Source organism: Ochotona curzoniae, unplaced genomic scaffold (genome assembly GCF_017591425.1).
Source record: "Ochotona curzoniae isolate NIBS_2020 unplaced genomic scaffold, NIBS_Ocur_1.0 scaffold_3208, whole genome shotgun sequence".
Lineage (NCBI taxonomy): Eukaryota > Metazoa > Chordata > Mammalia > Lagomorpha > Ochotonidae > Ochotona > Ochotona curzoniae.
The window spans coordinates 15,760-30,349 of record NW_024467106.1 but is presented as its reverse complement, the minus strand read 5'-3'; the positions used below and the strand labels follow the sequence as shown (position 1 = coordinate 30,349).

Sequence of the window (14,590 nt, the reverse complement as noted above, 5' to 3'; positions counted from 1 at the left end):
TGGTGCCTGGAGTGAAGACCCGTGAGAAGGTGACCCCGTGAGGGGGCGTCGGGACCGGGTGAGGGGGCGTCGGGACCCTGAGGGGGCGTCGGGACTCTGAGGGGGCGTCGGGACCCTGAGGGGGCGTTGGGAACCTGAGGGGGTGTCGGGACCCTGAGGGGGCATTGGGACCGGGTGAGGGGGCGTCGGGACTCTGAGGGGGCGTCGGGACCCTGAGGGGGCATTGGGACCGGGTGAGGGGGCGTCGGGACTCTGAGGGGGCGTCGGGACTCTGAGGGGGCGTCGGGACCGGGTGAGGGGCGTCGGACTGGGTGAGGGGGCGTCGGGACTCTGAGGGGGCGTCGGGACCGGGTGAGGGGGCGTCGGGACCCAGTGAGGGGGCATTGGGACCGGGTGAGGGGGTGTCGGGACCCTGTGGGGGCGTCGGGACCCTGAGGGGGCGTCGAGACTGGGTGAGGGGGCGTCGGCGTCGGGACCCTGTGGGGGCTGACCGGGTGAGGAGGTGCTGGGACACGGGTTGAGGATATGTGAGGAGCTGCTGGGACTCGGGGTCGGGACCCAGTGAGGAGGCGGTGAGGGGTCAGGACCCCATGAAGAGAGAGCTGGCACTGTAGTGAGACCTGGCGGTGGCACAGGGCACCAGGCGAAGTGGAGGCCTAGGCTTTAGCCCGGGAGCGTTTTTGGTAGGCTCTGGGTACAGACCCCGTTGCTCATGGCCGCCCTTTCCAGGCTAACCTGTGGAAGCTGAGCGTTTTCAGTGAGCAGCAGCGGCAGTGGGCAAGTGCCCCGGAACGCCTTGGGGGCCTCCCCGAGGAAACAGAATCAAGTTTATCTCATGCGGAAAAGGGAGGCTCAGGGAAGTCAGGTGACTGGGGGCAGGCTCTGGAGTAACAGTTAAGTCTGCCGGGGATCCCACCTATCGTTGTGAGGTATCTGGGTTCAAGCCTGGCCCCCAACTGCACCCTGGGAGGCAGGGAAGCAGTGGGTGATAGCTCAGGTGGTCGGTTTGTGTTGTCCACGTGGGAGGTCCATACTAATTTTCACCTGGCTTTGCATAGCCTCTTGTGGATATTTGGGGAGTAGACTAGCAGGAGTTCTCTCCCCACCTCATTCCAATGACATCAGTAATAGTGTTGACAAAGAGGTGGTCTAGTGCTGGCCACTCTCCCGTGGGGTCACCCTCTCAGGATTCAGACTTTTTCTGGTGGAGGGTAGAAGGAAATTTTGCAGGCGTGTGGTCTTTGGCCATTCCCAGTTGGGCACCACAGCTGCTCTGGCATGGAGGTTGCAGTGTGGCCTGCTGTGTGCACATGGTCTGATCTTGGTCTTTGTTGGCAGAGTGGCATGATGCAGAGCTTCTTGATGTTGCTGAGGGAGCATGGGAACACCCACCCACCCCTGGCGGAGCTGGTGCCCCTCGCGGGCAGCCTATGCCATGACATCCAAGATGACCTCACTCAGATGCAGCCTTTGGTTTCTGCCATTCTGGACAGCCAGCTGTGCCCGCACCTCCTGGACAATGCAGATGTGGCCCTGGTGTGTGCCCGTGTCCTGGCCCAGCAGGAGCAGCAACAGGCGGCCTGCCGGCTTCTGGAGGTACATGTGGGCTCAGTGGCCATTGGAAGGAGGGGCAGGGTGCACCATTCAAGCATTATCCATATGCCGGGAGCTAGCAATGAGTTGCTGGCCCACATCTCACAGACCAACCCCTTAGGGCTGCCTGGGAGAGGTGTTTTATACAAAGATTAGTTCCGGTAATTCTCACTTGAGTGAGTTACAAGCAGCTTGGGAATCTGAGTACTGGATGTGCATCAAGTGGTGCCAGCTCATAAACACAGCAGGTGGAGTGAAACCTGATTTCTTTCTGGCTTTGAAGCACTGACAGTGATCAGATGGCCAGGTACACCCATCATCACCCCAGTCCCCAGTCTGGCGGCACCTGGAATCCCTCTCAGTATGTCATTCCCTCTGCAGGAGGCCAAGACCTTGCTCTGTGCAGTTGATGCCTCCCTGGCCGCTTGATGTCACTTGTTCCAGGTTCTAGCTTGTGCCTGTTTATTCCTTTCCCACTGTAGCCCTCAGCACTGCTAACCGTGGGTCCGTCCAGACCTGGTTCTTCCTACCAACATGTGGCTTTAGTGGACTCTCCTTGACAGGGTTGTCGGGTGCCAGGAGGCAGCCGTGAGCTGGTGCAGCTCTGGAACGACATTCACTACGACCTGGCCAGGAGGAAGCTGGGTGTGGCTGCGCTGACCCCGGTGCAGAAGTTCCGCTGCAGGAAGAGGTACTGCTGGGCTTTAGCTCTGTGTGTCAGGGGCTCCTGAGGGGTTGGCCATGCCCTTACGTTATTTTCTGTTGCCAAGCAAGGCTCACAGGTCTTGTTCTGAGTGCTACCCCACCCCTCCCTGTGGCTCCTGGAAGAAGAGGTGGATTGTACTACAGAGGCTTGCTTGCAGGGAGGCCAATGTGAGGCAAGTCCTTCAGAGTCCAGCAGTCAGTGAGCCTGGGACCGCTAGGGCTGTGTGACCCACCACACAGAGGCTGACAGCCTGCCAGTGGAAGCCCAGCAGAGGCAGCCACTTGGTGACCAGTGTAGGGGTGGCATCCTGTCACTCAAGCTGTTTGGGGAGCACTCCCTGGGTCTGGATGCTGGGGCACCCTAGGCTTTGCTTTCCTGCAGGTGGCACTGACATGAGACCACGAAGTGCGATCATCGCTAGCAGGCAGGTCTCTGCAGAGACCGTGGTCTGAGGGGGCTGGGCTGTGGGGAGGGGCTTCTTCAGTGTTGGTAGTGCAGGTCTGTCCCAGCCTTGGAAGGAGACCCTACCTGAGGGATGGTGGTGGTCTTGTGAGCACCAGTGTTTAAGGCAGAGGGAGTGGCAACCTCAGAGGTCTGGCTTAAGACCTCTGGTTTAGGGGATGTCCGCTGGCTGAAGGGGTGTTCACAGCCTTTGGAAAATGCAGCAGTGACCTTCGCCTGTAACCATAGGGACAGGTGGTGGCTGAATTTTCACCTGCGGGGAGAGTGACTGATGAACCACAAGGAGAGCCCAGGGCTGTATTCTGATGGTGCTGGCTGACCCTGAGGGCTGTCAGGAAGGGTGGTGTCTCTTTGCGGCTCAGGCATTGTCCAGGACCCAAATCATGGCCCAAGAACAGTTGTATGCAGTGAAAAGGGAAGAGATTCCAGGGCTTTTGGCCCTGGGTCGGAACCAGGAGTGTGGTGGTTCTTGTTAAGGCACACAGGGCAGGGGTGGCGTGAGTGGTTCCAGGGAGATGAGCTGCATTTGGGATGTGTAAGGTGCCCACTGCATTATGTACGTCCACATAGGCTTTGCAGCTGAAATCTTCAACTGAAGTGATATTTGTCCTCAGTAGAAATGAAGATATATTCAGTGGTGGCGAAAAACTGTGACCAACTTGGACATGTCCCCTGCCTAGCTCCAGGAGGCTTCAATCTCAGGAGTAGTGCTGGGGATGTTGTCCAGTGGCCTGAGCAGCCTAGCTGCTCCTCATACCCCCTGCAGTGGTCAGCTGAGGAGTGGCCAGGGGGTGAGGGGAAGTGCGGGGTGTGGCATGCAGAGAGGGAAGTCCAGGGTGATAAAGGAGAACAGCAGTGACCCTCTGCTGCCCGTGGTGAGGGGGAGGAGCTGGCTCAGTGACCCTGGGTGAAGCTAGAGAAGTTTTACTGGGAGAGCCCTGACTGAGGCAGCAGCCGGAGGGCTGGGGGGAGGTGAGAGCCGCCAGAATGTTTACCAGCCCCGATGCCTCTGGTGCAAGAAACACTTGAATTGGAATGGAATCTGGAAAGTCCTTAGGGAGGCAGGGAAGTGGAGCCAATACACAGAACATCAGCCGCAGCCTCATTGCCGGGGTCCCCATGTGTTTGAGGGGTGCAGTGGGCTGGCAGGCGCCATGGTGGCAAGTCAGTGATGATAACTCAGTGAAATCTAGGGAGGAAGTGCTGGGCAGAGAAGGGCGCAAGGGTATGGGGGTGGGGCTGCACTGAGAGATGGGTGGGAAGGCCAAGGACTTTGCCTCATAAGTCCCATGGGCAGACAGGGAGGACAGGGAAAAGTCACATGGAAATGTGAAAACATAGGGGTGGGAACCCAGATCCTGGAGCCCTCTTTGGGGGTCTTGGGGCTGAGCTCCCCGCCATGGCCTGCAGGTGTGTGGGTTAGATGCTGATTTTCACTTGTGGGACAGCCTTGCCTCAGAAATGTTGCTGTCACAGGGCAGGGGACCGCTGGGCCTCCTCACTGTGCTGTTCTCATCTCCTCCAGGAATCCCCCACCCGCAGGCCTCTGCCCGGATGGCCTCAAGAGTCGGAACTTCCCCAGAGAGGTCCGCAGGAGGCTTCAAGACTTTGCCTTGGCCGTGAGCATTAACCCCAGCAAGGCTCAGCGGGTAAGAACAGGTGGAAGCCTTACCTCTGCCTCAGCTGCCCGTCCCTGGGCCTTTGCCCCCACGCCTGTTCTTTATCCTCTTTTGGGAGGGCGTGCCCTGTGCCTAGTCTACAGAGGGCAGTCCCAGTCGCCTTCTTAGGTTCTCAGTGTGGCTGTAGGCATGGAGGCTGAGATGGCTGGTACTGGGTGTGGGTTGAGGGTAGGGGCATTGGCCCACAGTGCCTGGTTCCTGCTCCCTCAGCACATCCGTCCCGCGGTCGCATGGCTCCTCCTGGTGGCCTCTCCTGTCTGCTGCTTACTGGGCTGGGTCCCCCCTCTCTGCTGGCGCTTTTGCTCAGGGTCGCCCCATGTGTGGGGTGCATGGTGCTGGGGGCGGTGACTGCACACAGCGGGCCCCTCCCGAGGTTCAGGACACCGTGGGCCTGCTCTGCAAGGTTCAGGACACTGCGGGCCTGCTCTACAAGGCCTGCTGAGGCTCGGCTCCCTACGACGCTTGGCCTGGCCTGACTCCCGAACTGAGCCTGGGCCTGGGAGGTGTTGTGTCTTCTCCAAGCAGGTGGCTAGGAGAGGCCCTGGTCAGCCACCAGTGCAGCTGGTGCCGATTCTGCTGCCTTTGGAGAGGTCAGCTTGGTTTCTGTGGAAGTGTGGGCACGGACCAGGAGTTAACAAAGCTAATTGTGCTGTTTTCGGACAGGAGAGTTTGGCTTTGGAAACAAGCTTGACTGCAGAGCAGGTCTACAACTGGTTTGCTAATTACCGGCGGTGCCAGCGGTCCCTGCTCCAGCATGTGCAGCCAGCCCAGCGGGTGGTGGCCGAAGACCCCAGTACAAAGGAGAGACGTCTGGACCGCTGGTGTCATTGGTCCGGTGGGTGTCTCCAAGGCCCTAGCATCATGGTATCTGGAGGTTTGCTTTCTGACAAGCCCCCCTCGTTGCATTAACTGTTACGGGACACTGGAACAGGGGCACTGTGGCTATAGGTGCAGACCTCACCAATGTTCAGCACAGTCAAGACCTCACCTGGTGGCCAGCTAATCCTGAAGGTAGAGAGAGTCAGACTGTGCCGAGGAATGGTGTAGGTGAGGTTGTAGGTGCCCGTCCCCCCACCTGTGTGCCCAGATTGCCATGTGGAGATAGATGGGCATCGGTGTGGGGATCAGGGAGTAGATGTGGGTCTGGGGATAGCTCACAGCAAAGATTGATGACCCAGTGGCCACACCCTGCTCTACTTGCTGGAAGGGAGGCCGAGATAGAGTCACAAAGCCTCTCCTTCCCTCTGTTTTTTCCAGCCTGACCCAGGGACGGCGTACCTCCGCAGTCTCCAGACGCCCTCCAAAGACCTTGGGAGGCCCTGGCCTTGGTCACAGACCTTCCTGGAGCTGAGACGATCTCAAGGCCCCTGGCTCCCAGGTACTGTTGTCCTCACGTGCTATGGGGCCATCTCACCTGTTCGTTCGCCTTCTCAGCTGAAGGTGAGGATGGGGAGTGGGCATGAGTGTGCTGGGGCCACCGCACAGGTACCAGGTCAGTGACTGCTGATTGATTGGAGGAAGGGAAGCCACATCAGAGACAGAGCAGCTGTGACTCTGGAACCTGACATGGAGTGAGGCCCACCTTCATGTGTGTTTGGGAAAAGGGGGGAGATTGACTTCGCCTGCAGACGACCCCAGCTTTTGTGGTTTGTGAGTCTGCTGTAGTCTGTCTGTTGTGCATTCCGTGCAGTCAGCACCTTTCTCCTTTGCAGAATGCTGTCTGAGCACTCTGCTTTGTGTACTGCCAGGAAGACCTCGCAGAAGTAATGTGGGAAGGAAGAAGCTGAGCACCTGTAGCAGGCATTTTTGAACCTTGGAGAAGAAGTATATGGCTTTATTACAGGAAAACCAAGTGCACTTTTTAAAACAATATATTTGAAAGGAGAACAAGAGATTTTTTTTCTATTTTATGGTTCATTTCCCAAATGGCTTCAACAGTTGGAGCCAGGCGAGGCCAAAGCCAGGAACCAGCTCTTTCCGGGTCTTGCACTTGGGTGGCAGGGGTCCAGGCACCCAGGGCATCTTTCATTGCTTCCCCAGGTATATTGCTGGGGAGGTAACTTGGAAGTGGAGCAGCTGAGACTGCTGGGTCCAGTATGGGATGTCAGAGTTGCAGGCCACAGCTTAACCCAACACACTTCAACACCAGCTTCGAAAGAGTGTAAGTGAACCAAGAATCCAAGCTCAGACCAAGGCTGAGGCTGAGTCCTGAGGGCAGCTGGGGGTGTGGTTTCCTAGTGGTGAGGTGTCCAGAAGTCACCTAGGGGGAGGCCATGCTGCTGCTAAGTGAAGGATTTTTAAGCGTGTAGTGTTTTTTCTTGGCTTATTTAGTTAGTCCTTCTCACAATAGGCAGATAGAGAAAAGGAGGAACAGGTCATGAAAGAGTTTTAGAATTTGATTTTTGCTGCTTTTCCAACCAGCCCATATTTGTCTGCTGCCTCATAAAGATAAGGAAAGTACAGAGAGCTCAGTGTTTGTCAGCTGTGGGCCTGAGGTTCATGTCAGGTCTGATCGTTAGGTCACACGCTTGTGTTGCATGTGGTCCCTCCTGAGGACATTTGTACCTGGGCCTCTGGTAGATTCGTATGACCTCGATTCCAGCTGTAAAATGGTGTGTTACTGAAGTCAAGGGAGGGGATGCAGTGAGCGTTCCTTGAAATGCAATGCTTCGTTACCAACTTCTGCCTTGTATGCCTTTAAAATCAACTGGCATTCATTTTCTGGACTATTGGGCTTTTGCTAATCATGTTAAGTTGCCAACACTGCATTGAAGCTCATTGTAAATAAACTATGAATGCTTTTGTGGTTGGTCTTCATGAAGTATCTCTGGAAGCCAGGTCTGGTGTAGTGTAGCCCTGGGTCTGGCGTTGCAGTGTGGTGCGTAAAGCTGCCCCTGCAGTGCCGCCATTCTGTGTGGTTGCTGGTTTAAATTTTAGTTGCTTCCTGCTGATAGCCTGGGAAAGCAGCAGAGGATGGACCAACTCCCTGGGTCTTTGCACCCATGTGGGAGACCCAGATGGAATTCCTGGCTTCAGACCAGCTCAGCCGAGCCATTTGGGAAATAAACCAGTGGATGGAAGATTTGTCTCTATGTGTTTTCTTTCTCTTTCTATAATTCTGCCTTTCAAATTAATCTTTTACATAAATGTCTTTTGTATTTCTAGATTTTTTTCTTAGGAATACAGTCCTTGTAGTGGCAGTCATAGGTTTAGAATAGGGGCCTGGCGCGGTGGCGCAGTGGTTAGGGTCCTCACCTTGCACGCCCGGGATCCCATATGGGCGCCGGTTCTATCCCGGCAGCCTCACTTCCCTTCCAGCTCCCTGCCTGTGGCCCGGGAAAGCAGTCGAGGACGGCCCAAAGCTTTGGGACCCTGCACCCGCGTGGGAGACCCAGAAGAGGCTCCTGGCTTCGGATCAGCATAGTATCGGCCGTTGCGCTCACTTGGGGAGTGAATCATCGGACGGAAGATCTTCCTCTCTGTCTCTCCTCTCTGTATATCCGCCTTTCCAATAAAAAAAAATAATAAAAATAAAGAAAACCCTTCTTCTTAAAAAAAAAAAGAATAGGAGCAGTGTGTTAGTGCTGTGCTGGGCCCTGCAGCCTTTGTGGTTGAACCTAGACGAGCCTACATTGTGTAGCCCCCACTGTCGACTGAGGGACAGTCTTTGCTATGTTTTCCAGGTTCCTGCAGGGTGGTGAGATGCACCAGGAAGAGCATGGCCATGATCCTGCCTCCGTCCTCACCATCTGCCCTGGCTCTGGTCTCTGCACTCTGCCTGCCAACAGTAGTGTTGTGGAGCCCTCTCTGGTGGCCTCTGAATCATGGTTGATGTCCCTTGCGCTTGCATCCTCCAAGGATATTTCCTTGCAGGCTGGACATCTGGTCCCCAGTCACAGGCAGGACTTTGTGATGCACCCTTTAGATGATGCTCTGGCTGTGTCTGTTGCTGCCCTCAGCGATCCTAACCTTACAGGTGAGTCTACTTGGAGCAGACCGTGTCTGCACCCGGTACTGACATACTTAGATCCTGTTTGTTGGTGGGGAGAGCCAGGCTCTTCTGCTGGGACTCCTGGTCTTTAATTAGACCCAGACTCAGTGCCACCATAGCAGAGACTGCCCCACAGGCATCCTGGATCACTCATCCTCTCTTGTAAAGAATGTGTGCCCAAGCCTGAGAAGCAGGAGAGTTTCCACCCTTCATTCCCCTCTGTGGTGCTTGACTCAGCTGGGGCACCGACTGCTGGAGGAGACCTGAGCTGCATAGACCCCTCTGTTAGTGTACTAGTGTCTCTTACTACCACTTAGCTGTCAGTGACATTTAAGAATATTTAGACATGGTTTGTACTCATCAAATGTAATGGAGTTGGAGTCCCTACCTTGTGAATCACAGTGCATTCACCCCCTTTCTTACTGCTCAATGCATGGGTACCTCTCTGCAGTGTCTATTTGTTGGGAAGGTAGATTGGCAGAGTGAGAGAAACAGAAAGATGGCTTCCACTTGTCAGTTCATTCCCAAATGGTCACAACACGAGCTCTGGGCCACACCACGGCCAGGGGTTGGCAATTCCATCCTGGCCTCCCACAGGAGTGGCAGGCAGCCTGGCTTGGGCCATGTTCCCTACCTTCCAGGCACATTAGCAGGAAGCTGAATGAGAAGCAGCCAGAATGGAAGCTGGCGTTCCAGTGTGGGACACCAGCAGGTGCTACAGGCTGCCTTCTGAGCTACTGTGCTGCAGCACCAGACTTGCTTTTGTTTCTTACAGTTGTGCTTTTTTATTTTAAAAAAACATTGTCGGACCTGGCAGCGTGGCCTAGCGGCTAAAGTCCTCGCCTTGAACGCACCAGGATCCCATATGGGCACCGGTTCTAATCCCGGCTGCTCCACTTCCCATCCAGCTTCCTGCTTGTGGCCTAGGAAAGCGGTCGAGGACGGCCCAAAGCCTTGGGACCCTGCACCCGTGTGGGATACCTGGAAGAAGTTCCTGAATCCTGGCTTCAGATTGGCATAGCATAGGCCGTTGCGCTCACTTGGGGAGTGAATCATCAGATGGAAGATTTTCCTCTGTATCTCCTCCTCTCTGTGTATCTGACTTTCCAATAAATAAATAAATCTTTTTTAAAAAATTGTCTCCCTTTGTAACAGGGATACTGTGTTTCACACCTTCTGTTTGGAAACTCGTTGCTGGGAGCCTCCTTTTGCCCTGTCATTTTTAGGTGAAGTGTCTGCAGGCCTGGTTGGAACCATGGTTCCCAGAGCTCTGAGCAGCTCCAGGACTGCTGGTTCACTGTCCAAATGTCTGCAACAGGAACCAGGAGCCAGGGGCTTCTTTCAGGTCTCCTTTGGGGCTACAGGGATCCAAGCTTGTGGACCATCCTCTCCTGTTTTCCCAGGGACTTTATGAGGAGCTGGATCAGAACTGGAGTAGCTGGGACTTGAACTGGTGCCCATATGGGTTGCTGGCATCACAGGCAGAGGCTTTACCCACTATGATATAAACTGGCTCATTTATTTGTTTTAAAGTGAGAGTTACAGAGAGATAGGGAGAGGCAGAGGGAGGTTTTCCGTTCACTGGCTCACTCCCCAAGTGACTAAAATGGCCAAGGCTGGGACAAGCCAAAAGCAGGAGCTTCATCTGGGTCTCCCACATGGCTACAGTGTTCCAGCCACTCACACCATGCTCTGCTTTCTGCAGGCCTTTACAGGCAGTTGGATTGGACTTAACTTTATTGCTACTCCAACATGCCTGCTCCCACCCTCCAGTTGCAGGTTTAGTTCTTTTCAAGATTTTTTTTTTTTAATTTAATAAGAATGGTGTCTGCAGACCTGGGCCTTTTCAGTAACAGTCTGCTCTGCTCTATGTCCCAGCTCTCTCTCTCTCAGACACCGGTTGCCATGTGACACACCAGTCCTGGCCAATGTGCCAAGACTTTCCACTTTTGTCTTGAAGAAGACGGAACCCATCTTTCCACTATGTCTGAGCCCTGATATCCAGACTTTCCCCAGCTGGTCTGGAAGGCCTCCTTGGTCTGGGCAGGTAGCTACCAGGTAGACAGGAAGGAGGACAAAATGAGCCTCCCTGCAGGTTCTGAGATGAGGGCTGTTCGCATGCTGCTAGACTCGGGTCAGAAAGGATCACCCAGAACTGACCAATCCATCATAACTATTTTTTTTGTTTGTTTTATATAGTCTTATTTATTTGAATGTCTGAGTTCCAAAAAGGGGCTGGGAGAGAGGTGGATCTTCCTTTAGCGGGCTCACTCACCAGTGACTGCAGTGGAGCCAAAGCCAGGAGCCTGGAGCTTCACCCAGGACTCTCACGTGGGTGCAGGGGTCCAAGATTTGGGCCATCATCTGCAGCTTTTTCAGTTGCATGTTCAGGATGCTGGATCAGAAGTGGAGCAGCAGGGATGCTAACTGATGCTTATATGGAGGGACAAGTGGCTGAGCAGTACTGGGGAGGGAGGTGTAAGATCTTACATGACAAACAAACCTTTGTGTTTGTCTCCTAAGGACTAATAAGGCAATTACCAGTTGTGGTTGCAATGTTTTTTTCCTGAGTTTTTATGTTGCCACCCCAGCTAGCTGTGCTGGACTGTGTCACTTTCTCCACTCAGCTGTCTTTGTGTCCTCTGTGGGCTGAAATTGGTTTCTCTGCAGGATTTACTGACCCATCCAGTGGCAGTCTGCCGAGTGTGTACCTGGAGCAGGGCCCTGGCTCAGGCAGTGGAGGGGCAGTCCAGGTCGGTGGTTTCCTGGTGACGCAGCCCCTCATGCCAGCTCCTGACTTCTTTCTCCCCCAGAGGTAAGTGCCCCAGTCACAGGCTGAGTTGATGCCTGGCGTGTCGATGGGCATCAGCAGCTGGGGACTTCGGAAATTCTTCTACTGAGACTTCCGTGAGCCCCAGAAACCTTTGCTGTCGTTTTTTCCCAAGCAAAGGCTGTCGGTTTCTAAGTAGGATCAAGATCTGATTTTATTCTCCCAGTCATAGGTTTATTTAAAAAAATTTTTTTTAATTTATTGGAATGGCAGACATACAGAGAAAAGGAGAGACAGAAACATTTCTGTCCACTGGTTCACAGAGAAAAGGAGAGACAGAAACATCTCTGTCCACTGGTTCACTCCTCAAGTGGCCACAGTGGCCAGAGCTGAGCTGATCAAGAGTCAGGAGCTTCTTCTGAGTCTCCCGTGTGGGTGCAGGGTCCCAAGGCTTTGGGCCATCCTTTACTGCTTTCCCAGGACACAGCAAGGAGCTGGAAAGGAAGTGGGGCAGCTGGGACATGAACAAGCACCCATATGGAATCCCAGGCATGCAATGCAAGGATTTAGCCACTAGCTATCACACTGGGTCTCTGAATGAGTTCTAAAGGGACTTCGGGGAGGCTCTTAAGTACCCTGTGAGACTTTGCTGGTGGCATCAGTGCTGTGGACAGGTGGAAATGGAGAACAAGGCTGCCAGGGTCAGCAGGCTTGTGACTGGGTGTGCAGTCCTCCAGTGGAGGAGGGAGCAGCACTGCCTGTGGTGCCGCAGAATGGCAGCCCCAGGACCATGTCTTCAGAGTACAAGTATTGTAATCTGACCAGTGAGAGCAGAATTACAGGAGCCCCGAGTGTGTATGTGGCTGTACTCACTACAGCACTCAGGTTGTGAGAAAATCCGTACCTCAGAGGTGGATGGGAGCAGAGATGTGGCAGAGGCTGCCACCAGCAGTCTGTCCACATGGCCGTTGTGACACTTCTTCGTTCCTCTGACTCCTTACTTCTTCCTGTATAGAGGATTGCGAGTCCCTTGCTGAGCTGTGATTGGTGTGTGTCACACTGATGTCTGTGGCTTCCCTGGGTTACCTCTGTCCACCAGGAAGCCACAGCTGTGCTGAGAGCTACATCCTGGTTTGGGGCAGTCACAGGCTACTGTGAACAGGCCTGTGCTGTGCCATCTGTGTGTTTGCTGTGGTTTCTCAGGGAGTGTGGTGGTGGATCCCATGGTGGACATGTGGTGCACATGTTTAGGAGTGCCAGTTCATTTCCTGGTCAGCTGAAGTGCTGGGATGTCACTGTTGTGCTGAGTGACTGCCGGTTGCCTGCTCAGATTCCACTGCAAGCACATGTTGTGTGGCCCTCGTCCCAAATGACTGCCTGTGAATTCCCTATTGTTCCTCCCATCTCCTTCACACACCCCAGGCACTGCTGTCCCCCAACTCTTTGCTCCCAGCTTCTGCTGGAGCCTGTTCTGACCCCTCACAGGTACCCTCTGTGACTAGTGAGTGACTTTGCTGGATGTGTCCTGTTCTGTTAGCTGTACAGCCATGAGGGTCCTGGAAAGAGCATCATGTGTGATGTATGTCAAGCCCTTAGAGTGGCTCCTGATAGGGCCTTTCCCCACCTGTTGCTTCAAAACAGGGCCTTGCCTCACACCCCCTCTTCTAGCCCTCCAGATCTGCTGCCAGCCTCACCCACCTTCCTTGACTCTGGGTCTGCTGTGGAGCTTAGCCAGCACCTGCCCCCCAGCCAGGTGAGGCCTTCCTACAAGCTTTGGGATATGTGATCCCCAAGTCACATGCACTCAGCCAGTGCTGTTTTTGGGGATTTAAAGTGGGCAGAGAGGAACAGGCTGTTGGTGGGCTAGGAGCTGGGATGTGGCATGCTGTGGGGCAGCATTCCCTCCTGAGTTCATGTGTGGGTCTATAGGTGCCAGTTTTCCAGATGGGAAGGCAGCTTCTGTGTGTAAGTCCATGTTTTGTTCCGCCCCGCAGGTGCAGTGCTTTAGTGGCCAAGCTTGGTGAGATGGTTTCTGGGGAGCCAAGATGCTCCTGGAGTTCTCAGGGGGCAGTCTCAGCTGAACTGTCCCTCTGGAGCCAGGCCAGTCCCTAGGACAATGACATGTGTCCAACACAACCAGTTGCAGTATTCTGGATAGAATGCAGAGGGTCCTGTTGGATGCCAAGAGCTGCTTAGCTTGCAGCCATGTGTGAACAGTTTGGTCAGCAGCTCCTTGTGTTGGGGAATGCATCTGGGAAAAGTTGGCGGCTCAGCAGCTGGAGGTGGATCTGTCCACTGAGGCATGGATAGACTGGACTGGAGCTCCCTGGGTTTCTGCAAAGAAGGACAGTCCACTGCAGCTGCTCTCGCCTTTCCTGCTTCAGGCCAGGTGCCCTCATGTCAGGTAGCTTTGTGAGGAAGGCCTGGCGGGTGATCATGCTGACTGCCTTGTGGTTGTGGAGACTTTTCTGAGTACTGGGGTTTTCTGCAAGGTTGAATGGGGTGTGTTTTCAGATTGTAATTCATTGTTTGCTTAACAACTATTGTGTTAAACCAAATTAAAGTTTGTTTTGAACTCCCTGTGTTGTTTACTGAAACTATGTCCTGATACGTGTGCTGAGGTGCAGATTTACAGCTGCCTTGTTTGTCCGTGGCCAGCGTTTGGCGGTGGTGTGCTGACTGGTGTCTCAGTCGGCTGATGGATGTTGGGGTTGTTTCCAGCATCTCTTTGATGAGCAGCACTAGGGCGGGCATCTCTTCCTCTGCCCGTTGCTCCTTTTGTGGTTGTTGGCCGAGGGTTCCTTCCTGAAGCCTGCGGTGTGGACTGTGGACCTTGGGAATGTGTATCAGCTAGCCCTGGGCTCACATGCACATGTGCCCGTCTTTGAGGGGAGCTGTGTGTGGATCAGGCTGGGATTCAGAGCCTCGCCTGACTCAGAAGCTTCCAAGCTGGCTTGTGAGGAAGGTGCAGGCAGTTGTGGGCACATGGCTGTGGGAATGAGGAGTCACAGCTGAGAGACCAAGGGCCAAGGGTCAGGAAGTTGGAGAAGCTTTCCTGACGTTGGAGAAGGTCATCCGGGCCCAGGGCAAGGGATGGAACAGCAGGAGCCTAGGGGTGCCCCTCCCAGAAGCCATCACAATTCCATGGGACCCTGCATGACCTGGCTGTTCCCAGGTCTGGAGGAGGAGGATGTTGGCACAGCCCCAGGTCCCCAAGCTGGCATGATGTGTTTGTTTCCCTGTTGCAAGTGCACCAGTCCCCCCCCCCATGCCCCTGCCCACCACATTTCCCACAAGGCTGGACCCCTCAACAGCCATAGGAACTGGTATGCTTTGGAGTGGTACAGGTATATGGGAGAAGTTGGGGGTGGCTCTGTGGCCCCAGCTGG

At 54.6% G+C, this 14,590-nt stretch overlaps 1 protein-coding gene across 1 annotated transcript; it reads left to right on the top strand.

The window, feature by feature from the left end:
* Positions 1 to 1,347: 1,347 nt before the first annotated feature.
* On the top strand, positions 1,348 to 6,164 carry LOC121172521 (anomalous homeobox protein-like). Its single transcript, XM_041004572.1, has 6 exons — positions 1,348 to 1,596; positions 2,157 to 2,284; positions 4,287 to 4,410; positions 5,104 to 5,275; positions 5,819 to 5,880; positions 6,153 to 6,164. The coding sequence occupies exons 1-6, from the start codon at positions 1,348 to 1,350 to the stop codon at positions 6,162 to 6,164; spliced, it is 747 nt and encodes a 248-aa protein (XP_040860506.1).
* The last annotated feature ends 8,426 nt before the right edge of the window (positions 6,165 to 14,590 follow it).

Bases quoted from the DNA above. Each gene is read 5' to 3' on its own strand.
- LOC121172521 (XM_041004572.1), top strand. From the start codon at position 1,348: ATGCAGAGCTTCTTGATGTTGCTGAGGGAGCATGGGAACACCCACCCA. The intron at 4,411-5,103 runs GTAAGAACAGGT...GTTTTCGGACAG, and splicing joins ACCCCAGCAAGGCTCAGCGG to GAGAGTTTGGCTTTGGAAAC. The intron at 5,276-5,818 runs GTGGGTGTCTCC...CCTGGCTCCCAG, and splicing joins CCGCTGGTGTCATTGGTCCG to GTACTGTTGTCCTCACGTGC.